This window comes from Chlamydotis macqueenii, chromosome 12 (genome assembly GCF_036417535.1).
Source record: "Chlamydotis macqueenii isolate bChlMac1 chromosome 12, bChlMac1.mat, whole genome shotgun sequence".
Lineage (NCBI taxonomy): Eukaryota > Metazoa > Chordata > Aves > Otidiformes > Otididae > Chlamydotis > Chlamydotis macqueenii.
Genome location: NC_141567.1, coordinates 11,315,549 through 11,342,070, shown reverse-complemented (window position 1 = coordinate 11,342,070; position 26,522 = coordinate 11,315,549). Strand labels below are relative to the sequence as shown.

The following is a 26,522-nucleotide window of genomic DNA, read 5'->3' as shown; positions in this document are numbered from 1 at the left end:
TGGAAATACGATAAACAGAAGGCAGAAGGGAAAAGAGACTGTTGCTCTGCTACTTATCCAATTCTATTTATGCATATCTGTATCAAAGCAAATTTTACATTGGAAAAATAGATGGATTACTGCAAAACAACTCTTCCATGCATTTGTCATTAAAAAAAAATCAGCAAGATCTACACTTGCCCTCACTAAAGCCAACAGAAGCTCAAATCAGTAATTCTAACAACGATTATTTGGAATTCTTCATCACTCAATATTAGATTTGCAGGTGTTTTCCTTCTCATAAGAAATCAGATTTTCCAGATGTTACAATAAGTCTGTTACAAAGAACAACTAGATATGAATATAAACCTCAGAGCTCGCTTCAAATATGCACTTTTCCATACTTTTCTTTCCCAAATACAATATTCTAAAACCAAGCAGAGGGTCTACCACTTACAGTTTGGAACTCTGAAACACAAATCTGCAATTTTAAACAAAGTATGTTTTTTGTTTAATCGAGTATGTACTTTGAGGGCACTTGTGTTTACAAGAACCTTTGAGGGAAAGAAATAAAACAAAAGAATATGTTTATAAGACATTGGCTTGAAAATACATTCTCCTTCTTGGAATGAAAGCTCCTTATAATCTTTTGTCTGTACATTCTCTGGACCGGCATTAGTCTGTTCCACACTAAATACCTAATGAGTCTGCATATCCCATATAAGCATTTGCATACATGTGCAGTACAAAAATGTGCTAAGAAAAGAAACATTAAGGAGATATCCAGGACAAAAGGAACAGAAAATAAACACTGAAAGGAGAAAATTTGGTCATGAATTAAAAGGAACTAGAACATAAGCCCTTTTGCGCATAATTAGGCATAAAGAGGCGGCCTGCTGGTTTTCATACTGCTCAGCCCTACACCTTTCTTCTGAATTCCAGCTCAGCATTTAAAATGAGCTGAACCAGCTCTGTTAACACTGCCTGGTTTTGTGACTATGGCTTATGAAAATATTTTGTGTACAGCCCTTGGTTCAGTAAGGAATGTGATTAAGCAGGACATCATCAGGAAGATTTCCCTATGCTTCCCCTCCAGAGGCCTTCAAAACACACACTGGAGAATTCGTAGTCCTCCTGTAAACCACTCTCTCTGCTTTTTCTGTGAACATAACTATGACCGGTGTCATGTATTTGAGACCCGAATTCTTGTAGGCCTCAAATTAAGTCTGTACATATTCAGTACATGTGTAACTTTACTTACAATGAATCTACTTGCAAAAGTAAAATTATGCACATACTAGATTTTATAGATCATTATTTTACCTTGTATCCCACAATGCTGACAGATCTCCTGGAAGGTTTTTATAAAAGTACTGCACAATTCATGGCATAATTTAAGAAGGCAGCTGACCAAAAAGTTACATAATTAATTTTTCTTAAATGCTGACTGAGCATCTGTCAGAGCAACATACTACTACAGTTTTACCAATTGTTGAATAAAGATCTGTGTTCTTATTACTTCTATCAGCAGCTTCTCAACTCCAATGCGTAGCTCCTTACTTGTTCTTCTGAACCAGCACCTACAGTTGACTCAACCCCAACTGCTGGTGAAACAGGGGCTACTTCGTGTAAAGCCAGGCACTGACAGGTGACACAGGAAAGAGGAACTCCAACTTTTGGGAACGTGTTTAAGAAGCCCCAACCTGACAAGCGGGAGGCCCTGAAGAGACGAAACGAGGGAGGTGAGCGAGGCCCACCAAGACCAGCTCTGTGGAGAGCAAAGCCAGCAGCAACGAGAAAGGGGCGGTCAATCCGTTTCGTCTGTGGGAAGAGGGTATAAGAAGCCGAGAGAGGGCCTGGGGCTGGTCACTGGGTGACGGCGTTTCCTCATGGACAGCGCCCGCCTCCCCCCGCCAAATGGCAAGGCTCCGGCGGGAGCCTGCGGGCAGGCGCTGCCCCGCCCCGCCCCGCCGAGCGCGCTCCCTCCCTCCCCGCACGCGTGCTCCGCTATGGCGCATGCGCGGGAGGCGCCGCGGCCGGCTGTCAGCGGGGCCCGGCGCTTTGCGCGGGAGCTGTTCCGTTCCGGCCGCGGGGCCGGGAGTGCCGGGCGGCCGCGTCGGGGCTGGCGGGCCTGGCGCTGGTGGAGCGAGAGCCCCGCGGGAGGGCGAGGTGGGGTGAGTAAGGAGCTGGACTGAGTAAGGAGCTGGACTGGGGGAGCTGTTGCCCTCTCTGGCGGAGGGAACGGCGCGCGAGTCCGCGATGGAGGCGGCACCCTTAAAGCTGCTCCCCCTGGACCCGGGGGATGAAGGCACCCAGAGGTGCAGGGTAGGACCCGCCACCCTCTCCTTCCTGGGAGCCAGGATCGGCGCTCCGCTGAGGATCTCTCTGCCTACCGGCTGCTGTTTGTGCACGGCCTGGCCCCGGCCCGATTTGGCGGACGGGTACCTGCAGGTTGATCTGAGCTGCAGCACCGCGGGTGTCACGGCCGCGGGCCTGGCGGGCCTCACGCTGAGCGCCGGCCGGCTGAAGCTCCTGGCGTACCGCCAGCTGAAAAAGGCGACTGTGAAAGTGGTCCTTAAGAGCTCTGCCCTGAAAAAGTCGACTCCCAGAGCAGTGTTGCAGGAGACGATCAGAGAACTGCTGAGAAATGTTTATGTTTCACTTCATTATATTGTTACTGTTGCCCCGAATCTCGAAAATCCCGTGGTATATATTGAAATCCTGTCCGTAGACCCTCTGACGGATGAAGCAGGACTGATAACCCCCCAAACGAGCATAAAAATTAAGGAGGTGGTCACTTGTGAGTGGTACAGACATTTATCAGAAGACACCGCAAAATCTTCAATTGCGGGACTAGATGATGTGGAAAAGTCTTTGAAAGAAATTATTGATCTGCCGTTCCGCTTTCCAAAAACTTTTAAGAAGCTAGGGCTTTCTGTCCCTAATGGAGTGCTATTAATAGGGCCCCCAGGTGTTGGGAAAACTCTCATGGTAAAGGCAGTAGCAAAAGAGGTGGGTGCGTATCTGTTATGCATCAGTGGCCCAGCTCTCTACGGTTCAAGACCGGGAGAAAGTGAAGAGAATTTGCGAAGAGTCTTTGAAAAGGGCAGAGAAATGTCATACGAAGGCCCAACCATTCTCTTTATTGATGAAGTTGACTCTCTGTGCCCAAAGCGAGGAAGTTCAAGCAATACTCCTGAAGATCGTGTTGTTGCTCAGTTGCTAACACTGCTGGATGGTGTAGGCAGTGAGGGTAAGATGGTCGTTATAGCAGCAACAAACAGGCCTAATGCCTTAGACCCCGCACTGCGAAGACCTGGCAGATTTGACAGAGAGGTAAGCAAACCCTGTTATTCATATGCTCTCTTTTTTCTTTCCTTTTTGAGGTGGAGCAAGGGGCAGTTAATAAAGTAATTTTTTAATTGTTTTTTTTAATGTCTACTAGTCATGTTTCATAGTGGGAGTCTACAGGCTTGAGACATTTGTCCTGTTTGTTTCTTTAGCTTGCTGCAGCTTGGGTTAAGGTAGGGAGCACATTTTACTGAGGAAACTGAGAGCTCCAAATACTTGAAAATGGAAGAGAGGAATATTTATGCTTCTTTATCACAAAGACATGGACTTGTTCTTTTGCTTACAGATGCTTAGCATTATAGGCTTAGATACTTCTCATTTAAATCCCAGATTGAAGAGTAGTGTGTCTCTCCTTAAAAGTTTATTGTGACAGAGAACTACTAACCTGTTGTGTCAAAAATTCTCTTCAGATTTCAGTACCAGAGGCTAGGGCTACTCTGTAAAACTTTTGCTAGCCTGATGGTCAAAAGAAGAAAGAACACGTGCAGTTATGCAATGCACAGTGCTTTTGCTTGTATTGTTTATTTTGCTAGCTAAATGCACTCTTGCATCCAGTTTGGACAAGTTCATTAATGCTTTCACAATTACAAATTTAATTATTTTCCAGGACTTACAGACTGTCAATATATATTTTATGGTGCTATTTTATCCAATTTTTGATAATATATTGATGTTTTATCTAATTAATTTTTTTTTTGGCCGAATCTAGTTCAGCCCTTGTGATGCAAGGAAATTTTTATTTCAGTGTTATGTCCTATGTTGCAGTTACCTTAAAATAGGACTTGAGGGACACTAGCTGACGGTGTCTTATGAACAACTGTTTGTATAAACACTGTTCACTTGGAAAGTAAGTGTCAATTGAGAGTATTAAGATACTTGTCACTTGTGTACTCCTGCTAATAAGTTTTGGGTAAAATTCTTTATTTGCAATATAATTATGTATAAATTTTCAGTAAGCAGTATAAAGCAGAGACAAAGTTGCTTGTCTAGGTCTATAAAAGAAGAGGAATATAGCAAAATATGTATTTAATTTTTTGTTTACTGTATTTGGCTTAGGTTGTTATTGGGACACCAACACTTACGCAAAGAAGATCCATCCTGCAATTGCTTACATCTAGTATGCCAATTTCTGCAGATGTTGATTTGCTTAAACTGGCAGAAATGACAACTGGGTATGTTGGAGCTGACCTTACAGCACTCTGCAGAGAAGCTGCTATGCAGGCTGTGTTCCACAGCTCTTTGGTATGGCTGCAAATTAGTCAAGAAGAATTTCTTTGATAATATGTACCACCCTTTCCTCATTAATACGTGGCTCTACTTGAAAAGCTCAACAAGTTAAAGAACTCACAAATTAAAATACTGAAAAACACCAAATGTGTTATAAACATAAATACACCATTTCACTAGTCCTTTCAGTTCTCAACTGAAAAGACTGTTTTCTCCATTCTGGGTGAAAAGCTGTGCCGAAAGTTTTTATCCTTATCTTTTTAGGATTGTGCAAAGCACAGATTTTTGTCTTTTTTGGCAAACTAAACTGTAATGTCCACCAAAGGTCTCTTTTGAAGCTATTGGCAATTTAGAATTCTACTTCTTAACAATAACTGCAAATTAAAGTTTGGGTAGACACATATATTTATAACTGCTACTGATAATAACTATTATAATTTGAGTTGTATGGCTGGATATAACATTGTTGTAGACACAAGGTATACAACTGCCCAGTGTGCAGAAATTTTAACTTCTTACGTATTACAGCTATGGAATTAGGTAATTGCTATTTCTTAATATTCTTTCCATCTATCCTGAATTTTGTAAGAATTGTGAGATATGTTTGCGGTGGTTTTTCATCTGGAATGGCTAAGCAGAAATTCAAAACCATATCTGCAAAATTTCCGGCGTCAGAGCACCTACAGAGAATGGTAGAACCTTCTGTCTTCACTCGGGGGCAGAAAGAGAGCATCATATTTCTAGAACTTCCATCTCCTCTGGATATGTTACAAGTATTGAAAATAAACAAAATGATTTGAGCCCAGTATCCCAGAAAGAAAGAGATGGACATACGGAAATAATTAATAAGTAGATGGCCTATTTGCCCTGAGAACTGCGAGCACCTTTGTATAATACATCTTAGTTCTGCTACTGCATCTGCAGTGTAATAATGCTATTTTCTAGCCTATCTGAGATAAAAGTGCCTTTGTTTCTCCAGTATGTGGCGAAAACAGGTGTTAGAATGTTTTTATTTGTATTCAATATAATCTAGGATTTGGTGTATAGTAACTTTGAAACTAGCAACCAGTTGATTTAGCAGATCACTGCATAATGGGGGTATAATTTAAGGGAAAACAGTTGTTTTCTCTAAAACATTAATTTCTGTTAAAATTGTTTTTCCTGTGTAATAGGAAATAGGAAATCCTGTGAGAATATACTCTACTTTGTGTTACCTTTTTGTGTCTGCAGTGCTTAAACTTTTTAGGGCAGGAATTTGCTTCTTTATTAGTTGCATTTGGCCTTTTGTGAAGCGTGTTGCATACTAATGCAGTGTTATAAGTTATGTAAAAATATTGTTAATATGCTTTATCTGGGTTTCTTCAGGAATCAACAGAAACGGTGATTAACATGGCAGATTTCCAAGAAGCTTTTAAAAAAATTCAACCATCCTCTTTTCGAAGTGCAATTGGCCTAACAGAGTGTAAACCTGTCACTTGGGAGCAAATTGGTGGTCTTGAAGATGTGAAATTAAAGTTAAAACAGGTAATGTATAAAACAAATCTAGATAAACAGCTAGTTTCTCATAACCATGCCATCCGCGGTATTCTGTATACTGCATTACGGAAATGAATTCTCTTGTGAATTACCTGATTATAAATCATTTTATTTTTTTTTTATATACTACAGTAAGTTATTACAATGTTTGTGAGTTACAAATCTTCCAGTCACAAGATATCACCACCAAGCGTAATATTATGAGAAAATAAGCATGTTTTTTAGTAGCTGAAAAACACTTAACTTATAGCCAGATAATTTGTTCATTCCTGAATTTGTAGTCAGAGACGGCTCTTGGGTATCATATCTCAAGGATTGCCTTTTGTTTTGTTTGAGACTGAGAGGAAACTTTTAAGAAGGGGGCATTATATGAAGGAAGACCAAATTAGTATTCTCTGGTTTCAAATTCATTTTTGTACCAAGGAGAGGAAATAATGTGCTCAGCGATTTTATCGATTGCCTGTGAATTCTAGTTTCATTACTAAAAAATTAATCCCTTTTTTATGTATTGACAGAGTATTGAGTGGCCTATGAAATTTCCTCAGGCGTTTGCTAGGATGGGCCTGTCTCATCCGAAGGGTATTCTTCTCTATGGGCCATCTGGGTGTGCCAAAACCACACTGGTGAAGGCTGTGGCCACAAGTTGTCACTGTTCCTTTCTCTCTGTAAGTGGGGCTGACCTTTTCTCACCTTATGTTGGAGATTCAGAGAAGATTCTATCTCAGGTACAGTTTTTAATTTGTGTAAGGTCTATAGTTTATTTTTGCGTAATTTTTGTAAAGTATTAGTTAGGCCTAAATTTAGTCATTGAAAACATGATACTTAAAGCTCTTATCTGATTGTTAAATAGACATGGCTTACGGATTCACATTTATATAAACTGAGAATCTAGCCCTAAAATGATACCAATTTTAAACTTTAAAGTATTTCTATTCTTTTGTTTTCAGTTCATTTAATAATTTAAATAAGAAGCAGAATTTGCCTATAGTAACCGTAAGCCACAAGAGCTCTTGTGAATCTTTATCTTTTAAAGTTAAGTAAGTAAAATACAGAGTGTATGTAAATAGGTGTTTTCACCTTACCTGATAGAAAGTATGCATTAACATTTTACTTTATTTTTTAAAAAGGTTTTTCGCCAAGCAAGAGCAAATACTCCAGCAATAATATTCCTAGATGAGATTGATTCTATCTTGGGATCTCGTTCACACTGCAAAACTGGCCATGGTGTCTCTGAGCGGGTTCTTTCTGTTCTTCTCAATGAGTTGGATGGTGTTGGACTGAAAGTCACAGAAAGAAGAGGAAGCAAACTGCAGCTTGAGGGTCAATGTCAAGAACAAAGTGATGAGGAAAAGGTATTTATGTTCCCTTTTCTATGTAGGAAGAATGATAAATGCTGTCCAGTTGTTCCAAAAATGTCAGTTGTTGGCATTGACACTTTTTACTCTTAAAATTCTCAAGCTTAAAAATATGTGAGATGCTCTTCTAATGTCGTAATTTCTAGTTTGTAGAGAATACCATATGTAGGCTGCTAACTGTTTCTACACACTGTTCCTCAATGAGACTTTGTTTGAACAACATACCCACACAGGCTAACGAGCATTACTACTTCTGTCACAAAATTTCTCTTGCTTGCCATTAAGGTAATTTTTTAGACTAATTGTGCTACTTTTACTATTGTACAGGTTCCATTCTGAACTTGAACTTTTAATAAGCATTTCCGCTACTTCATTTGCAGTGCTTTTTCATGCAGACTTTATACAAAACCAGTACAGTTATGATCAATTATTGAAACAAAAAGTTGCAGCTGGACTTCTCAGTGAATTGTTCACAACATTTAAATTTCTTTCTTCATATTTTAGTACTCTCTGGAGGAAAATTTAAAAAACCAGGTTCAGAATTGTAGGATACTGAATTTTTGCATATAAAAGGTCTTTGTTACCATCTAGCCAAAGAAAAGTGTATTTATCTTCAAGACAGATACTAACTTATTTTTTCCTTGTCATCTAATCTGGCCTGCACCAAGGCATTTTTTTTTACCTCAAGAAAAATAAAGCATGAATATTGAAAGGAAAATAACTATCACTTCTCACTCTCCCCTTTTCTCATTAGTAGTTAACAAATATCTTTAGATAATATCTTAACCATGTTGCACCAACTTGTTTGTATCCTCTCTTGATCAGCTAGAGTTCCAGGAAACTTTGAACAAAGATTTCATGGTAGTTGCTGCCACAAATAGACCAGATATGTTGGATGATGCCTTATTGCGTCCTGGAAGACTAGACAAAGTCATCTATATTCCACCTCCAGATCTGAAGGTGATGTATTACAAATCCATACGTGGCTTTAAATGGAAAGATGTTAATTACCAGCATTTACTTTAAGAGCAAAGGGGGCGTATTCCTATAATATATTTAGCAATTGATGGATGATTCACTGAAGATCAGTCACCAAACTCAAGGTACAATGAAGAAGTTTAAAAAAAAAAATTACATTTGTAATTTAAACAACAGTAACATTTTAACTGGTGTATGTAGTTATACTACTGCATATAATAAAATAATCTAAAATCTGGAATAATTATGTATTTACAAAATCAAGCTGCAGCTTAGGAAGTACCATAACAAGTTGACTGTCCTTGCTTCAAATAATTCGTGTGCCCTGTTCCCAATGTTAGTGTAGCTACTTGTCCTGAGCTTCCCTGTCCCCCCGAAAAAGAGTTGACCCAGTGCAGGCCAAATATGTACTTTTCAATCTGAAATACTGTGTTTTCATGAAATAATGAGTAACTGTGAGTAACAGACTTTAATATATGAGATAAGCATAACAATAAGAGTAAATGTTATCTCCATTAATAGCATTTTCTTCACTCTTCCACTAAAACCACATAGTTTTGGTTTTGGTACGCTTCTGGATTTTCCTCAGTTCTAATTTCAAATTTGGTACTGCTTTGGAGAGGGATTAATTATTGTGGTTTTTTTGGTTTTGTTTTCTTGTATAATATGCACCAACTTACAGGGAAGGCTTTCCATTTTGAAAATCTGCACAGAAAAAATTCCATTAGATACTCATGTGTCATTACAAGATGTGGCAGTCCTAACAGACTTCTTTTCTGGAGCTGATATTGAAAATCTATGCAAGGAGGTAAGAAATGTTCATGATTAATCCGTGAAATAAACTGTAAATGAAACCTTTCAATGAAGAAAGAGAGCTAACTCGTAGATGTTACCAAGCCATCTGTAGTACAAATTCTTTCACAGTTTGTCATGAAAATATAAAGAGAATGAGTAAAACAGAAGAACTGAACAAGAGTTAATTCTTTAAATAAAAAAGCCAAATAAGAGTAGAAGGTTTCTGTGATAACTTACTAGAAGTTAGGTAACTGTACTACTTGGTTTCGCAGAGCCCTTTCTAATACAAGCTCTGTCGTAGTTCAGCCCCGATCAGGACCAGACTACGCAGTCTCTCTTTCGCTCCCCCCCACCCTCCGAGAGAACAGGGGGAGATGGTATAAGAAAAACGGCTCAAGGTTTGAGATAAGGACAGGGAGAAATCCTCAAAGTTACCATTACGGGCAAAAAAGACTTGGGGAAAAACACTCATTTATTTCTAAAATTAGGAGGAGAATGAGACAGGGAACAAGATAACCTCCCCCCACCCCTCCCTCTTCCCGGGCTTAACATTATCTATACTACCTTCCCCTCCTGAGCGGCACGGGGGGCAGGGGGAAGGAATGGGGGTCACGGTCAGTTCATCACACGTTGTTTTATGCTGCTGTATCATCGTCGGGGGAAGAACTCCTCGCATTCCTCCTCTGCTCCAGCGTGGGGTCCCTCCCACGGGCCACAGTCCTTTGTGAAACTGCTCCAGCATGGGTCATCTCTTCCACGGGGTGCAGTCCCTCCAGAACAGCTGCCCCAGCGGGCCCTCCACGGGCCACAGCCTCCTTCAGGCCTCCACCTGCTCTGGCGTGGGGTCCTCCACGGGCTGCAGGTGAATCTCTGCCCCTCCGTGGACCTCCATGGGCTGCAGGGGGACAACCCGCTCCGCCATGGTCGTCACCACAGGCTGCAGGGGAATCTTGGCCAGGAGCCGCATTACTCCTCCCCCTCCTTCTTCAGTGACCTTGGCGTCTGTAGCCATTCCTCACAATAAGCTGGCAGGCGCCTCTCAGGATCCTTTTTACATCTTGTTCACTTCTCATCTCCTCTCCACTTCTTGCAGCCGGGCCGGGCCGAGTTGGGCCCAGTCGGCTGCCCGGCGGGAGGCCAGAGGGTGAGGCCTGCAAGGCCCACGAGGCTCGCGCCTCCCCCTCTCTGCCCCCCACTCAGCTGCTTCACATCTCTCCTCTTCTTTTTTCCTGTTTTCCTCTACTTAAATACGTTATCGCAGAGGCGTTATCACGGGACATTCTGGTACCAATTGGCTCGGCCTTGGCCAGCAGCGGGTCCGCCCTAAGCCTGGCCGAGTCCACTGAACAAAGGGGAGCGACTTCTAGCAGTTTCCTACAGAAGCTACCACCTTAGGCCCCCCCTCACTAACAAAACCAGAACAAGCTCACATCTAGATGAATTCTATTCTGTGTACTGCAAGCAAGTGCAGCATTTTTAGCTGAAATTAGCATGTGCTGTCAAGGCTAGAGAGAAAAAAATTGAGAAGAGAAACTTGTAAGTATTTGAGATAAATTATATAAGAAAGAGAAGATTAGGAAGAAAATAAAAAAATATAAATGAGCAAGAATATATTGTCTATTCCGGATGAAAAAGTGAATGAAAAAGTTATAGTAATTTTACTTGATGTTTATCGTTAAATAGCCATAAATTATACAATGCTGTTTTCAGATGCTTTACCTAAAATTTGGTTTTATGTAAAATATTCTAGAATACTTACAGTAACTTCTTTGCAACATAAAACATAAGCACTTCAAGTTGTTTGGTTTTTTTGTTTTGTTTTTTTTTCTTTTAAAGGCTGCTCTGTTGGCATTGCAAGAGAATGGACTTGAAGCAACTGCAGTAAAACATGAGCATTTTGTAAAATCATTGAGAACTGTAAAACCATCCTTAAACGTAAAAGACTTGGAATTTTATGAAAAATTTTATAATCAAGAATTAGCCTCTTGAATCAAAAAGGAGTGATGTGGCGTAGGTATTTTTAAATATATTACAAAGACTTTGCAATGGCTTACATCTTTCCTGCTTTTAAATATTGTACTTACTGTAGTTTTCCATGTGTATGAAATACAGTAAAATTTCATTTGTGAAAAACCTGTTATTTCAATAACGAAGAATAAATCAAAATCTTGTTTCCTTTGGCTAGGTTTCCATCTGATGAAACGAGTAATGGAGATACATAGATAAAGCACTGTAGAACAGCTTAGGGTTACTGTAGATTTCCTAGTTTTCAGTACAAGCGCTGGCATTATAAGAATATTTAATTTAAAATGTGTTTCAAAGTCTCCAAAGGACAGTGAATATTTAAAAAAATAGAAAAGCTTTCAGAATGTTAAATAGGAGGAGGTAAGTCCCATACTGTATAAAATATAGTGGTTTATATGTGCATATCTACAGGCTTGCTTTTTGACGAGCAGGTTCCGAAATACAGTGGCAGTGAAAAGGTTGTCAGTGCATAATACCGTGTTGTAAGTTTGGGAGTCTGGGTTTTTTGGAATAATTTTAGATCAGTTACTGCTTACTGTACAAACATTTGGATTGGGTAAGCAGATACTAAGTAAGTCTGTAATCAGTTCAAACTATAATAATTTCTTCTTTAGAGAAGGGAGCTTGCTTTATGACAGTTTCTGCAGAATTCTTTTCCCTACCCAATCATTCTTGTCAATGTATTTTTGCAGGCCATCTTCTAAAATACACAGACATAACAAATTTCCTTTGATATTACATGCAAGTGTGCATTTTACCTTATCAGTGTAGGAAGCTTTTAATTATTTTCTCCTTTTGCCCATGAAAGGAAATGCAAGGAAATAAAAACACTTCTGAATGACATACTCACCAGTCAAAGATAGAACCTCAGCTGAAATAAGAAACTTAAGTTATAAATGCATTAACAAATATTTTTTTTCCTCATAACAGGGACACTAGGGACTACACTGCAGTGTGGTTTACAGTGAGATGGATCGCAAAAGGAAGTTCCAAGGCAGTTAGCAATTGAGGAGGGCAAAGGGGAGTAGCAGGAGCCCTTGTAACTTGGGGCTCAGATATAAATGACTGTCCTATAGCCTGGTGGCTTTGTCACCATTTAATAAAGAAGGGTGACCCTGCTGCTCTGTTGCTGGCAAGAAGTAGGCCAGTGCCACTGAATTTCCCAAACACCCAAAGGTTTCTCCGCAGCAGTGCTGGAAATAAAGCATGAAAACCTTCAAGCTCACTCGGTTTTGCTTTCCAGTGTTTGCTTTAGTGTTGCTTTAGAATGGCCAGACCCGAAAGTTGTTAGGACAGCAAAATGCTGTTAGCTCCTTCATTTCAAAGATGCTGCTGCTGAACTTCTGTACTCACTCCCTGGAAGGACCAACAGATAATTGTGCTCTGTCGTGTGTTGCCCCTGCTCCAGGGAGCCAGTGGAGCATAGGCAAAGGCAACCTCTCCTTCCTCTTCACTTCTTCGCAGTGGGCAAGAGGCGAAGGGAGACACAGACTTGCAGGAGTCTGCTGGCAGCGCACACCTCCAGCCTGCCCTCAGTAGGATTTTTTTCTCAGGGGTATTGGGAAGCGATAGGAGCTGTGTTAGGGGGGTAGGAACCTGGGCCAGGGTTAAGCTTTTATTGCAGCAAAAGGGGACAGAGTGAAATAGGGCTCCTGGTTTTGTCACTATATGCCGCTTGCTGAGTGCCGAATTGAGGTGAGCCCAGGCCTTGCTGTGCAGTTGCCTGCAGGCGCTGTTCTTCAGGCGATTGCCTGTAAAAGGGGACAAACAAGAAGACAAAGGTGGAACGGAGCAGCAAGGTTTGAGTAATGCGGTCATGGAGAGGGGAGTTGCGGGATGAGCGCACACCGCATCCCCCGCTGCCTTTGGGCAGCTCCCTGGCCAGACCGGTAACTCCTGGTGCGCGCCTGCCGGCCGCGGGGTGGCGCTGCGGGCCCGCGGGTGGCTCCCCGCGCCGGCCGCCAGGGGGCGCCCTCCCCGCCTGCCCGCCCGCCCTGGCGGCGGGCGGCGGTCCCGCCTACGCGGCTTAGGGCAGCGCCAGCGTTGTCGGGCGTATATAACGCGGGGAGCCGGCGCCGCAGCCGCTGATGCCGTTCGGCAGCGCTGCCCGTCCTTCTCCGCTCTGCCAGGTAACGGAGGCGTCGTGCCCTCACCCCCGGGGCCAGCGGGCGAGCCTGGGTCCTGACCTGGGCTGCCGTAACAGGGGACCGTTTGTTGCAGGTCCGCAGCCGCAGCGAGGATGAACACGAGCTTCTTCCAGATCCTAAAAACAAAAAAAGAAGTAAGTGTGCCAGAGACCTTGGCTCTGCAATAGCCCCTTTCGGCGAGGGGATGCCTGCTCGAGCTGGTGCACGGGGGTTGCCGTTTAATAACGAGCACCTTGTAGAGGAGGTGGTGATAGCGAGGGATGTGCGTAAGGTGGAATCTGTGCTTTGAAAGTGAGGTGATGTCAACACCTTAATTCTGTGTAGCTCTCACTCCCCCTGTTCATGGCTCTGTAGTTCTTCAACGTTTGTCTCCCTTTTATGTCTTTCAGCTCATTCCTCTGGTTGGAGTAGTGTCCTTTGCAGCAGTTGGGGCGCTCGCTTTTTCTGCCTATTCCCTATTCAGCAAATCTGATGTGATGTAAGCAAAATACTTGCTGCTTGGAATTTACACTTTTTGTTCAACAGAGGTATCTGACTATTTGCACCCAAAAAAAAAAAAAATGCATGTGGCTGTTCCAGACTACTAGTCAAGACTAAGATATCTGCAGATTCTAAATACTGAAGAAATTAATTAATTTGGAGTGTAGTCTAAATTGTTTCCTAACTTTTGGTTTAATAGATTATATTTTTTTATTTGCTTTAGGTGTTTTTAAGTTTTTAGTGTTTTAGTTTTTAAGTGTTCTTGTGAAGAATATCAAAGAATCTGATAGATAGATGACACGCAGATATGTTGGAACCAGGCTGTTGACTTCTATATAAAGAACAGCATTTGACAATATGAACTTACAATAAGTTAATATTTTAATGGCTTGGCTAATAACTGGAGCTAAGTCCTATACTCTTTAAGATTTGGGGAATTTTTATATTTACTTGAAAGTGATTGAAACGGGCGTTTTACCAGTCAGAGTAAGAATCCCCTTACTTTTTTTTTTTTATCTTTATTAAATTTTGATTTTTCAGCTTGCTTCCTGTTTGATAACTCATTATACTTGAACAGCGTTGGCATGTTTGATACTTTGGAAGCTGCAAATAAAACAAGTCATCATTGATTCCTACACAGAATTGTATTTCGGGGAACTACTTGCCTACATGAATAGTTCTGTTGATGATAGACTGCTCACATAAGGAAAATGTGTGCAAGATCACACCCTAAAATATAGTACCTGTTTTGCTTTATCATCTTTTAAAGCATTAACAAGAGTGGCAATCCAGAACCATGGGAAACTATCGATCCTACCAAGCCTCAGAAGGTAATTTGTATGAATAATATAGTCAGTACCAATGGAATGTATTTCCAACACAATTAGTAACTTTATTGAAATGTGTAAGAACTGGCAAAATATTAATGAAGAAAAAAAATATGAAGCTGCTGTATATCTATTTAAAAGTGGAACTAACTGCTTAATTCATTACTTTATATAAAGTATCCTTCATGTATTACTTAATGATAGGAATTCAGCTGTTACATTCTAGGACTGATCCTGAATTTACAGCTTACTTCTGGTTGGTGTGGCCCCCCTGCCCATCCATTTACTCAATTCCATTGATAACATTGGAAATTTGGAGTATAGAGGAAATGCTGTTTGCCCTTATCTTGTTTCTGAATTACAAAATTGACTAAGAATGTTTTTGAGTACTGTAGCCTGAAGGAGGAAAAAGATCTTAGTTTAGTAGAGCATCTAGGATAAGGAAAAATAATTTTTGCATTATTTATTTAATATCCAAGTTATTTTGTTCTGTGAATTATTAAATATGTTATTGGTTGCTATTTTTGCTTATTTCTGAAAGGAAAATATAAAGCTACTAGAGATCCTTTTTCACTGCTAAGTTGATGCTTGATATGGGGAGGGTGGGAGTGGAGTAAAGGCTCACTGGGATTTCACTAATTTTTGTATTTTCCTTTTAATTTCTTCCAGCTATTAACAATCCACCAGAAATGGAAACCTATAGAAGAGCTGGAAGATGTTAAAAAGCTTACGAAGTGACAAGTTTCTGTTTCCTCAAAAAGGTACCCTATGAATCTAGTGGAATCACTTCTGCACAAACTTGACTACTGAAATCAGTGTGCGGAAATGCTTCTGCTACGTTTTTAGGGTCTCCCTACATTTTTTGGACTCTAGATGAGGAGTTTCATGTTGACTTAGAAGTTGGCATACAACATCCACATAGTCCAAAAGTCTGTCTCAAATATTCATTTTCAGAAGGCATTTGATGTCAAATGTTGAATATTCAGATGGTAATTACAGATGAAAAAAACTTCAAACTTTTTGGAGAATTTTGTTTTTCTCAAAATAAATTAATTTTGTAATTTTATATTTTTTAATAAAATATGTTTTAATTTTTTACATTCCATGTAAATTCCATAAATGGAGATTACCCAAAAGCCTAAATTAGGATTTTTGGTCTGCTCCCTCTCTATAAGATATTTCAGTCTTGTATACATCTTGTATACAGACCAAATTGTCATCATAGCCAGAGGATGTCTTTGTATGGCAACATACCTGGTCATAAAATATACTTGCATTTATTTTCCATGTTAGATACTATAACAATGTAAGTCAAAACTAGTGTTCTACTGCTAACAGTAAAGCTTACACATGTGCTCAGCTTAACACACTGAGAAGTCTAATAGATAATTTTTTTTTTTAAGGATCTATTTTAAGGATATATTTGAGACTGCAAGATTAGAACATAAAAAGGGAATTGGAAATAAGATAATTTGTTGTATTTAAATAATGTTCCTGTTTAAATTTAGAAAAAGTTAGTAGAATTAGGAAACTTACATTGTCCAAAATTAATTACATAAAGTTAATTTCTTTTTGTGCAAGGTAGTTCATGTGCAAACTCAAATGTACTGTGCAGTTAACAATATTTCTATACATTTCTAGATACATGCTATTAGGGACATCTGCTTTAAGAAAGAGAAAATAACAGATTAAAATTAGCAATGACTATGAAGAGACACTTCTTCCTTAAGCATCTGTGTGTTTTCTTATAGATGGGCCAGAGAAAGGATGCATTTGCCTCAGTAAATTAATGAAGCAATACATACATCCAATGGTAGAACAATCCTTTTATGGATATTTTCTGTATGTGTCCCCTTTTGAGCAGTTTCACAATATAGTATACAGTTTCTTTTACAATGTGTGTTCAGAATGCGTATTACTTTCTGTAAGGAAGAAAGCAAAACTGAAACAACTGCTAACTGGAAGAAGTCCCCCTAAGTGACTAACAGTGAAGTGCTTTAGGTTACTCTGCTACAGCAAAGACAGAACTTAAGTTAGTAAAGCCGACTCTTGAATTTTAAGGTAGCTTGGCTTCAGAAGCTTTATGTTTTCTTCACATTTATTGATGCTGAGGGAAAAAAAAAGTTTACAAGTTATTCTATCCCATATTTGTGTGCAGATGCAGCATAAATATTTGTTTATCATATAAGGATGACTCAGCAGCTTTTCTGTTTAAGAGTGAGAGGAACTACAAGACTTCAGAATACAGCCTTAGCTTTCATTTTTATGGAATGACATTACAAGATGATTGGATAGCATATAACCACAAAAATCCAGTGCTCTGAGGAATACAAGTTTTAAGTATTTTAATAGAGAAATATTTTAAAATATTTTCTGTAAGTTACTGTGTATTTCTATTTTTTATACTGGACTTTATCAAAATAAAAAGTACTGTGCTCTGAGTTGATGCATGAATTACATTAATTTGTTCTTAAGTAAATCACTTGTAGGGTCTGTAAATACTATTACATAAGTATCTGTTAATATTAGAGTAATAAGTGTAAGTAATTTTTACGTAATTTTTGTACTTAACTGCTTTTCAGTGATGTCTTCCCGTAGTGCGTTAAGCAGTGTGACTGCCATCAGTCACAGGTTGTTGCTTCTCTCATCATCCTGTCCTGAAGCATAATAGCTGAGGTAACAGAGTGTTTTACTTTGTTAACTGATCTTTTTTTTTTTTTTTTTAATATAGATTTGTGGGGAGGGTATTCACATAATGTGAGAAATTAAAATATTTTTCTGCACTTACAAAAAGATTGAGTATTGTTAAAGTTCTTGGGACAATTTTGTGTGTTCTCAGCATGTCCTTAAAAATGTTATCTCCTGCACAGATGAGGTTTTTTTCTTGTAAGAAGAGCATACCGAGAGCAATTACTGTATCTCCCCACCAACTGCTGAACATAAATCTATAAAGCAATATACAAAATATTTCCTTGTTCTACAAACATCAGAGTTAAGATGGTAAAGATTTCATTGGCTGAATTTTATGAGCTGACTTTTCTGAGAACAATAAGACTTCCATGTCGTCTGTTATGCAAACCTATGACTTTTTATTCCGTGGACAATTTAGAGGCTGTTGAAATAATTTAACAACTTGCTTCCTTCTGCCCGTTCTGTTCTTTCCATATTGTCTCCTACTCCATTCAATTCTTGGGTTTGGTTTTGGTTTTTTGGTGGGTTTTGTTTGGTTTTTTTTTTTTTAAACAGTCACTATCTTTGCTCACCCTGTCTAGTACTTTTCCATGGAACTAAGTAACTTACAACTTTAATTACAAAGTTTAATTAAAATGTTCGCTGGCTTGTAAGTTTTTCAAGTACAGATTAGAAACCATTAGAAACATTTTTAAATGGTTATAGTCACCATTAGAAATGCATCATTAGAATATACAGTCATGCTTTTCTGACTGCAGGTGGGTGATAAGTGGTATATTTGTAAATAGTTTTCTGGAATAATAAAAGGTTGCTTTCTGCAGTATACATGCAATTATTAATTAATTACTATTCTCATTATTACAATAGTATTTAAAGGCCTTAACCACAATACAAGATCTGCGGTTATCCAAGAGCTGTGTTGAGTTTTTAATTTGGTTTTCTCTGCATATGATAGCCCTGGTGTCAGCATTTCTGGATCTCCTTTTCCCTACTCCCCTGCGTTGCCCTGCCACAAGATGCTATCACTATGGTACCATGCTATCTATTTACTTTACTGGTGTGTGTCATTTCTGTAGAAAATAGTAGCTTACAGAGAGGCCTGATACAATCATTAAAGGAAACGGTTCATCCTGCAGTTCTCATCTGTATCACTCAGTAGAGACGGTGGTTGTCCCTAGGACTAGCTGCAGAAAACAAACGAGTAATGGGAATGACTCACTGGATCTGGCCAATATTTGGTGTTGGATGTTTCCCAAAAAAGCTTTCAGATTAAACAAACATGGCCACGCTACTCAGCATGGTTTTTATTCACTGTCCGAAGTCTTTGCTGTACAGCACATCCCTGCCATACAGCGAGTGCGTGAGATAACAGGATCACCTAAAAATGCAACTGAAATGGAAATAAAAATGTGTTAGTGATGAAGTGCACTCAGGGCACGGAGTCACTGTTGACCTTCAGGTGCTGATGTGAACAGAGAGCGGGCGGATTGTTTGCTGAAAGCTATCTCCCATCATAAACCAGCCATCACCGCTAATTGCACCTCCAAAGAAGTCCAAAGAGCGAGCAGCCGCCCACTCCAAAGAGCTGTTCTGTGGTGCCTCACCCCACTCAGATATCGCACACCTTTACAGTGCCCTTAATGGAGGCTGCACCAAGCTCATTTATTCTGCACCTTGACCTGATGACCAGCGGATTTTGGTGTAATGAGCTTTTACTTTTAGATAACCTCGTAAGCTGTATGTTCTGGGGTGTAACAGGGATGTAGTGTCCTTCAGGGGGGCTCACGTGTGGTCCCTCTAAGGGCCCATCATACAGCGTGGAGAGCCCGAGGCCTGTGACAAATTCAGCCGCCGTGAGTGGAAAGCCGGCCCGCAGCCCTCACCCGCAGCGGCTCGCTGCCGCGCCGGGCCGTCAGGGAGCGCAGGCCGCTTTCCCGCCGTTGCCGCCTCCCTCCGCGGCCTCTCATTGGCGGAGCCGCGGGGCAGGGGGCTCCCCTTAGCGCCTCGCCTCCATCTTCCCCCGGCCGCCGCTCAGCAGCCGGGCGGGAGCGGGTCCGGGAGCCGAGGGGAGTGAGCCCGCCCGGGCACCGCTGTCAGATCACCTGCGGGACCGCCTAAAGCCTGCGGAGCCTCAGCAGCGCTGATGATTGCAGCGGGGAGAAGATCTCTCTTGATGAAAAAAAAAAAAAACCAGGTACAGAGTAAAACTCGATTCCAAGGTGTGCGGTTGGAGGAGTTGCCCTCCCTTTCTGTGGTGGTGTGCTGCCTAGATCATCGATTCTGTGCTGGCTGAAAGTGCAGCAAACGAGGGAGCCGTAAGAAAACTGTAACGTCAGGTGTTAGGGGACAGCAGAGTTTTAACTGGCATGGAGCTGTTAGCAAGCGAGGCTCCTGGAGATCGTTTGTCTGGACTTTGGCTGATACTGCCAGTCTAGAAAATTAACAGTTTAAAATCTTCATCTGTTAGCAATGGGAGCATGCACAAAAACTTTGGTTTGGTTTTGGTTTTCTCTTCGTTTAAGACTTCCAAGGTTTGGCCCAGCGCGTCGCGCAGGCGCTGTGGGCCGTGGTGCTGCGTGCCCCTCGTTGACAGCAGGCCCTGCTCTCCAGCCTGCCTGCAGTCTCTGGGGTGCGTCAGTTGGGTGTCCCAGCGGTGGGACAAGCCAGCTTGTGGCTCCTGATGAACCGGCTGGGTCGTGTAGCAGCCAGCAACAGCACGGGCCAGAGTTGGGCCATGTGCGGTGCTGGGCCTCCTGCCCCAGCTGTGCCTTGACGCTGGGCTTGCAGGTGTGTGCCTGGCCTGGGGGATGATACTGTTTCTGCTGCTCTCGGGCAAGATTTGACTACATGTGTAGCATTCCCTAAAAGGTATTCTGTGTAAATAATTCAGGCTTCATGGTGCAGTATTTTTAAGATAAAAGCTGGTCATCGTTGTGACCTTGTTTCTATAAGGTTTAACAAGTGTTTGTGCATGTCTATTAAAATTCAGACAAGTGTTCCTCCAGTTTTACCAGTTGTCAAGCAGTAGAAAACCAGTCTTTTCAACTTCAGACATTTGATCTGGACTATACTAGACTCTGGTATTACTTGCTTTCTGTCTCTCGCATCCTCCTCCCTCTTTTCTGCTGAGACCTCTTTCTTCTTTCCCTTGCTGACGCATCTTTTCTTCTTGCCAAATCTGTCTTTCTGTCTCGCCCACCAAAACAAACAAATCAGAAAAACTTTAAATTTTATTGGCCTTATTTCTACTGTTAGTACTATTTATTAGTACACCTGCTTTGTTCTAGAAAGTCACCTATGTAAAATGAGTAGATCAGAATATAATTAGGCTGGTGATTTAAACTCAGAAATTAAACAAAAAAAAAAGGCCCAGCTTGTAATGTTTGTCTGCCTTCTCCCTCTCCCCTATTCTGCTTTGCTTTATTTATGCTCATGATATTGTAATAAATGCATTATAGGGATGATATAAAAAAAAAAAGGAGCCCTACTAATAACAGTAAAGATCCATAGTCCATAAACTCTTAAAGCAGAAGTCTGTAGATAACAACAAATACTTAAGAATTGTCTTTCCATTTGAAAAAAAATGAAACAGAAATATGGGTCACACACATAAACATGCATTGCCTTTCAGTAGACTCGCATAAAAACATTTGCAGTTTTTCTTTGAATTTGTTAACATATTAACATTATGTTGGTAGGCAGGTGTCTGTTCTTTACCCACCTCTATCAAAATATCTCTGGCTTTGAGTAAAGGCTGTTCTGTAACTGAAATTTGATTCATCTGGTTGTTTACTTACAAGAAAAGGGCAAAATAACTTGTTCATGTTTGTAATTCCACACTTGAAGTGGTCTGGCAGTTTTTAATCCTAAACACTATAAATTATCAGAATTCCTTGCAGGCCGTGATAGCGGTAGTCCAGGCAACAGCTGTGAAACAGCTTTTTCATTAGTATATTTTCTTTTTCTTTTTGGGTAAATTGGAAAACATAATTTCTTTAAGTTCAAACTCACTTAGCCCTCACTCAGCCAGACTTGCTGACTTCACTGCCCCCAAACGTTGCTGAAGCAGGGGCAGATGACACCTCTTAAACTTGGGACTTTATCACAGCAATTGATTTTTAAAGCAGAATTCCCCACTGAAGCGAGTGGGAATTCTACACAGACACTGTTCATAGCAGGTGGTGGCAAACTGAGGATCTATGGACTCAGGAGGAAAAGTCAATAGGACACAGCACCAAAAATAGACTGTGAGGGCCAGAGCTCTGTACCAATCCAGTCAGCGTTGCCTACAGGAACATATGTTAAATGATGCAGTCACAAGGCAGAGCTGCCTACCATGCCACTTTCTGGTTACAGCTGCTTTCTAGAACACCTTGGTTTTCAAGCTACTTTCTATCTATCATTTTACTCTTTTGTATGGTACTTGGCATGAGACCAATCTGTTCTGGTAGACCAGAGGTGGACTGCTAGTGACTGTGGGGTTTAGTTCTTCATCAGCCTTTGGCACAGAGCTGTATTTCTTCTTTGGAAAGGACCGATGCATGTTGTGAGGTATAAGCGAGGAAACACCCACCTTATCACTCCACTAGGTCGTTATGCAGATTGTTAACAGCACAATGTTTGTGAAAAGCTGGAATTCTTTGTCTTTCTGTTTCAGTATTGTAGAATATGTGGATTTTTAATTGCAAAATTCACATAGCGTCAACATGATGCATTAACAGATGCAGTTTATTTCAACACAATATTACATTGTGTGATGTTCAGAGGGCAAATAGGGCAGCTGTGGATGCAAACAAGAGAAGCTGAGAGGTCAGAAAGCCACACAAGTTTGAAAAACTTCTTAAGTGTAAATAAAGTGTAGTTAAATGTGTTTAAGCTTTCGACTTTAGCAAAACTTTCTCACTCCTAATTTGCTGTTGTGTGTCATTTCTTTAATTTAAACAAAGGTATTTGCAGTAGGTAGGTAACTAATAAACACCATCCTATACCAGACTTGATGCTGCTGCAGAACAAACAAGGAAGTAAATGCAGAAAATCCAGATTAGTTGTAATCTCTGGTAGTAACAGGAAAACTTTATCAGTTTGCCAGAGAAAAGCAAAGTCATCTACTTGCAATAAATCATTGATTCACTACATCAAAACAAAGGGGAAGCTGTTTTTCTATTAAAGCTGTTAAGAATGTTTCATTTAATGATGCATCCCTTCCCCTGCTGTATGATTTCTTTTATAATTTAGTAAAGCCTGAATATTTTTTTAAATCACTGTTAGCATTATGCTGCCAGTGCTGTTAATAATTGTTAAATGTTATGTTAGTATTATGCTGCTTTTACTGTGTTTATTTTTCCTATGGTTAGTAAACAGAATTTGGCTTAAAGACTGCAGTATCCACTTTATTCCCAAAAGCAGAAATACACAGCAAAATCCTAGTCATAATGACTTGCAGTTCTGTTCATTGCCTCATTGCCAAGCTCTTAGCCATAATTTTACAGTACCATGTTGTACAAAGTAGATGTAAAAGAAGATTAGTTTGAAGTTGTAAGAATGTTTTTGTACTGATTTCAGGGAGGCATGGGATTAATATAACAAAACTTACAGGAGTTGTGTATGCGTAATATGTGTTTTTAAAAAATTCTCTCTCTTTCTTAAGAGAAACAAAAACATTTAAGAATCGGGCGTGTCTTTGCTTGAGTTCTTGTATGCATATTAGTTCAAAGAGGAAGCTTTTGTAGTATGTAAAACAGGGTGATACATGGAAGTTTCTGTTTGTGGTACGTGGTGAGTGTATCACTTCTTGATAGGTGTAAAGGACAAAAGTATACACCCTCTGTGGGCAAGTGCTTTAAGTAAATACAGTTGCCACCGAAGTCATAGGTGTATTCACTCAATAAAGAACCAAAGCGTTTGACCTTCTCACCTTCTATCATCAACAAAGTATGAACTCTTAAAAAAAAAATACGCTGCAGTATGAATACCCTTACTTAGCCATAGCAGTTGGTGGGCCTATTAGTAGTAATTTTGTTACTGCTCCTGCTCTGTGAGCTGCTTCCTTCCAGCTCTGACTGCTGAAATTAGGGACTGCCTCTTCCGTTGATCCTTCTTCCAGAGCAACTTCAAATGTAGTAAGTCTGAGTGTGGAAGAATAATATTCTGGTTTCATTGCTGCTTTACAAAGACAGTAAATAGATACAATGTGATATCCTGCATAGCTATCCACGAGCAAGCATATCTAAAACATATCTTTATTTACAACTTACTGCACATGGCCCTTCAACTTTTGATATGCAAAGAGTTATTTCTTCTATATTTTCTATTATATGACTTGACCTTTGCTCTGTGGCAAGTCCAAGCAGCTAGGTTCACTGAAAAACATCGTAATTTCTTCCATCTAGGTTATATTTAAAGCAAGTATCTAAGCAGAAACAAACCACTGTGTGTAACTGGTTGGGCAATTTCCGTTTCCAATTGAAGGTGTGTGTCTTTTGCAAAAGCTTAGAAAATACAGAGTTGCTTAATAGCTTGAAGAAATGAAAGAAGACTTTACTGGAAGGAAGTTGTGGTTCTGAGTTCTTCAGCCTTTGTCATCTGTATTTTCTTTCTGTGAAGCCTATTCAACTAGATCGAAAGACAATATTATACGAGCCATTGCAGCAGTGTAAACACAATGATATTCTACATTTACAATTGTATCTGCCTGTTTGGAAACAAAATTGCTTCTCTCAATGTACGTTTTTGATTGAAAGTGTCATCAGATCCTTTATAGAAAAGCAGACAGTCAGGAATGTTTCAAATGCAAGCATATGTTGTCCTGGTAATATGAATTCAGCGCTCCAAAGAAGCAATACTTATTTTCATAGAAACAAAGGGCTTGCATGATAACTTGTATTGTTTACATTAATAAATGTAATTTATTTTAATTGCATTTCAGATACCCATAGCCACAACTCATTTCCACTCATATAATTTTATATTACATACTTGGAACCGGAGGGAGGGATTTGAGTGTGGTATTCCGTGATACTTACCTGTCTATGCCTTTAAGAAGTATCTTAAATCCTTCCCAGTAATTGATTAGCAAATCTGCACTAGATTTGTGCTTTTCCTTATTGCATCCATGATAAAGTTAAATCCCCTGCGTTATCCTTAGAAAAACTAAGACTTTTTTTTTTTTACTTACTAATAAGACTTTTTAAAAATTCACGACAAAATAAATTATTTTGACATACAGAAGTCTCAGTAGTTACATTCAGTATGCAACTCTCTCTAGCAAATCTGGGACTAGTGCACCATCTGCTGGTAAACTCCGGAAAGGCCTTGAGGGTTGACAGTTCATAGGGGAGCGTATTTGTCCGTACATTTTTGTCTCAGATTTGTTTTTACAGTGGGCTTGGAAAAAGGAACACATTAAATCTGTAAAAAATCAGGAGTAATTGTGTGCTAGGTTCAAATAAGCAGTATTATCTTAACTATGAAAATGTTTGTTATGTTTTTCTCAAAAATTCTATTTGAATTTTAAAGGTCAGTTACTGGAGTTAAATAGCTGGTTTTATATGTTTACATCTCATCAATTTATTTAGGGACTTAATAGATAAATTCTGTGTCATTTGGTAAAAAGAAATAGGAAGCGTACAGGGACTTGGGTGCTCTTAATGCATCTGAGACAAAAGCAATTTTTTCGTCTGCTTGCCATCTGGCTACTTTTAGGTATTCATCAGCTGAATCAAAAATCCCTTTGTATCTGCATCAAGTTTAATGTGAAACGCACTCTGGACAGACGACATTAACTAGTTTCATGTACCCTCATGTACTGGCTAGTTACAATCCCAGGAAAACAACTTATCTTTCACCAGGTGGAATAGTAAGGAAATCATAAAGCAGTGATCATTTGGATAAAATCATGCTTGTGTTTTTATGAAATTGCTTTTTTTTTTCTACAGAAATTGATGCCATAAAAGGTGTAAAGCTTCCCAACTGTAATAAAAGCAATTAAATTATTTTATCCTGTACATTTAGTACTGGCAGTTTTCAAACTCTGTGATACTGAGAGAAAAAAGCAGAACACAATGGAGAAAAGGAAAATAGAGATAAAAGAGCAAAAATATTGTTTGGAATATCATTATTTTACAGCTGTAAACATAGCAGCCAGGTACACATGCATTATAAGAGCAGATTGCTGTGGTAGCTGGATAGCAGTAAACGGAGAGGATCAGTGTTTATTCTAGCAGCTTCCAAAGTTGTGTCAGTTATTTCACAGAACGAAAGAGCATCTATGGTCCTTCCCAGAGCATTCAGCCATGGGAAACGGAGTGAGAAGAGTAGAACTGAAGGGGATTTGCCAGTTCCACAGCACAGTGTTGGTTACTGCCCAGCATGTTTTGTTGCAAAGAGGAGGAGGATGGGGTGAAGCTGGAAAGGGAATTAAGGGTGAGGAAGGTGGAGGACATTTATTTTGTTGTTTTTTTTTTTTTTTTCAAGGTAGAAAGAGAATCTAGAGGCTGTCAGATTAGGTCTTTCTTGTGAGTTAGCAACTTGGTGGCTATAAGATTTCTTTTTTTTTTTTTTTTTTTCCCCTCTAGAGATCAAAGAGGAAACAGACTTTGGGCAACCATGTATTTGACTAAAACAGGCCTTGCAAGTCTTTTGAGAGCATTTCACATGCAGTGCTGCATGAGAAGCTCCTAGTGAGCACCTGTGCAGCAGGTGCACAGGGTGCAAGCAGGATGTTATTAGTGAAGCTATGGAGAGGGTAGAGTATTGCAAGAAGACAAAGTGGGAGAAGCAGAGAGCGGTGGCATAATGCGAAGTGCTGGTGAAACATAGTGTTTGAGCTAGGTGTGCTAGCTTGTGGAGCAACCAGCAAGAAAAAAGATGTTGGGGATGTCATTTTGGATGGATAGAGGGAAATGAGCTGCTTATTTACAGTGAATTGTCCCGTCCCCTTGAGATCTCAAGGGAACTTCTTCTCTGGCAATGGACTAGCTTATTGGAGTCTGGGAAGCTGCTGCAATATGTATCATGTCTAATTACTCAAGAACCTATCTTCATTTATTATATTTTTGTAGTATCTCTAGAGAGAAATAATGCCTTGCTTTATGCAGCATCAGTGCAGCATCCTCATGAGATTCTGCCAAAAT

The 26,522-nt window shown here is 40.0% G+C and overlaps 2 protein-coding genes across 7 annotated transcripts in view; both read left to right on the top strand.

The window, feature by feature from the left end:
• Positions 1-2,041: 2,041 nt before the first annotated feature.
• Positions 2,042-11,401, top strand: AFG2B (AAA ATPase AFG2B). Its single transcript, XM_086757616.1, has 8 exons — positions 2,042-3,315; positions 4,387-4,572; positions 5,923-6,081; positions 6,609-6,818; positions 7,221-7,445; positions 8,274-8,408; positions 9,109-9,234; positions 11,058-11,401. The coding sequence occupies exons 1-8, from the start codon at positions 2,239-2,241 to the stop codon at positions 11,208-11,210; spliced, it is 2,271 nt and encodes a 756-aa protein (XP_086613742.1). The 5' UTR covers positions 2,042-2,238; the 3' UTR covers positions 11,211-11,401.
• Positions 11,402-13,286: 1,885 nt separating this feature from the next.
• Positions 13,287-26,522, top strand: part of COXFA4L3 (cytochrome c oxidase associated subunit FA4L3) — a 14,953-nt gene continuing 1,717 nt past the window's right edge. The window contains exons 1-7 of one of the 6 annotated variants that reach the window (XR_015259942.1): positions 13,287-13,375; positions 13,467-13,527; positions 13,783-13,871; positions 14,643-14,703; positions 15,370-15,461; positions 17,283-17,376; positions 18,347-18,526. Coding sequence is in view for 2 of the 6 variants with exons in the window: in XM_086757661.1 (XP_086613787.1) it covers positions 13,486-13,527; positions 13,783-13,871; positions 14,643-14,703; positions 15,370-15,438 (261 nt within the window). In the remaining 4 variants the exon portion in view is untranslated. Of the gene's footprint in view, positions 13,376-13,466; positions 13,528-13,782; positions 13,872-14,642; positions 14,704-15,369; positions 17,142-17,282; positions 18,303-18,346; positions 18,527-26,522 lie in introns of those variants that run through there. The other 5 variants (XR_015259944.1, XR_015259943.1, XR_015259941.1 and 2 more) reach the window with 5 other exon arrangements.

Coding starts and splice junctions, on each gene's coding strand:
- AFG2B (XM_086757616.1), top strand. CDS start 2,239: ATGGAGGCGGCACCCTTAAAGCTGCTCCCCCTGGACCCGGGGGATGAA. Junction 6,082..6,608: donor TGAAATTAAAGTTAAAACAG/GTAATGTATAAA, acceptor ATGTATTGACAG/AGTATTGAGTGGCCTATGAA. Junction 6,819..7,220: donor CAGAGAAGATTCTATCTCAG/GTACAGTTTTTA, acceptor TTTTTTAAAAAG/GTTTTTCGCCAAGCAAGAGC.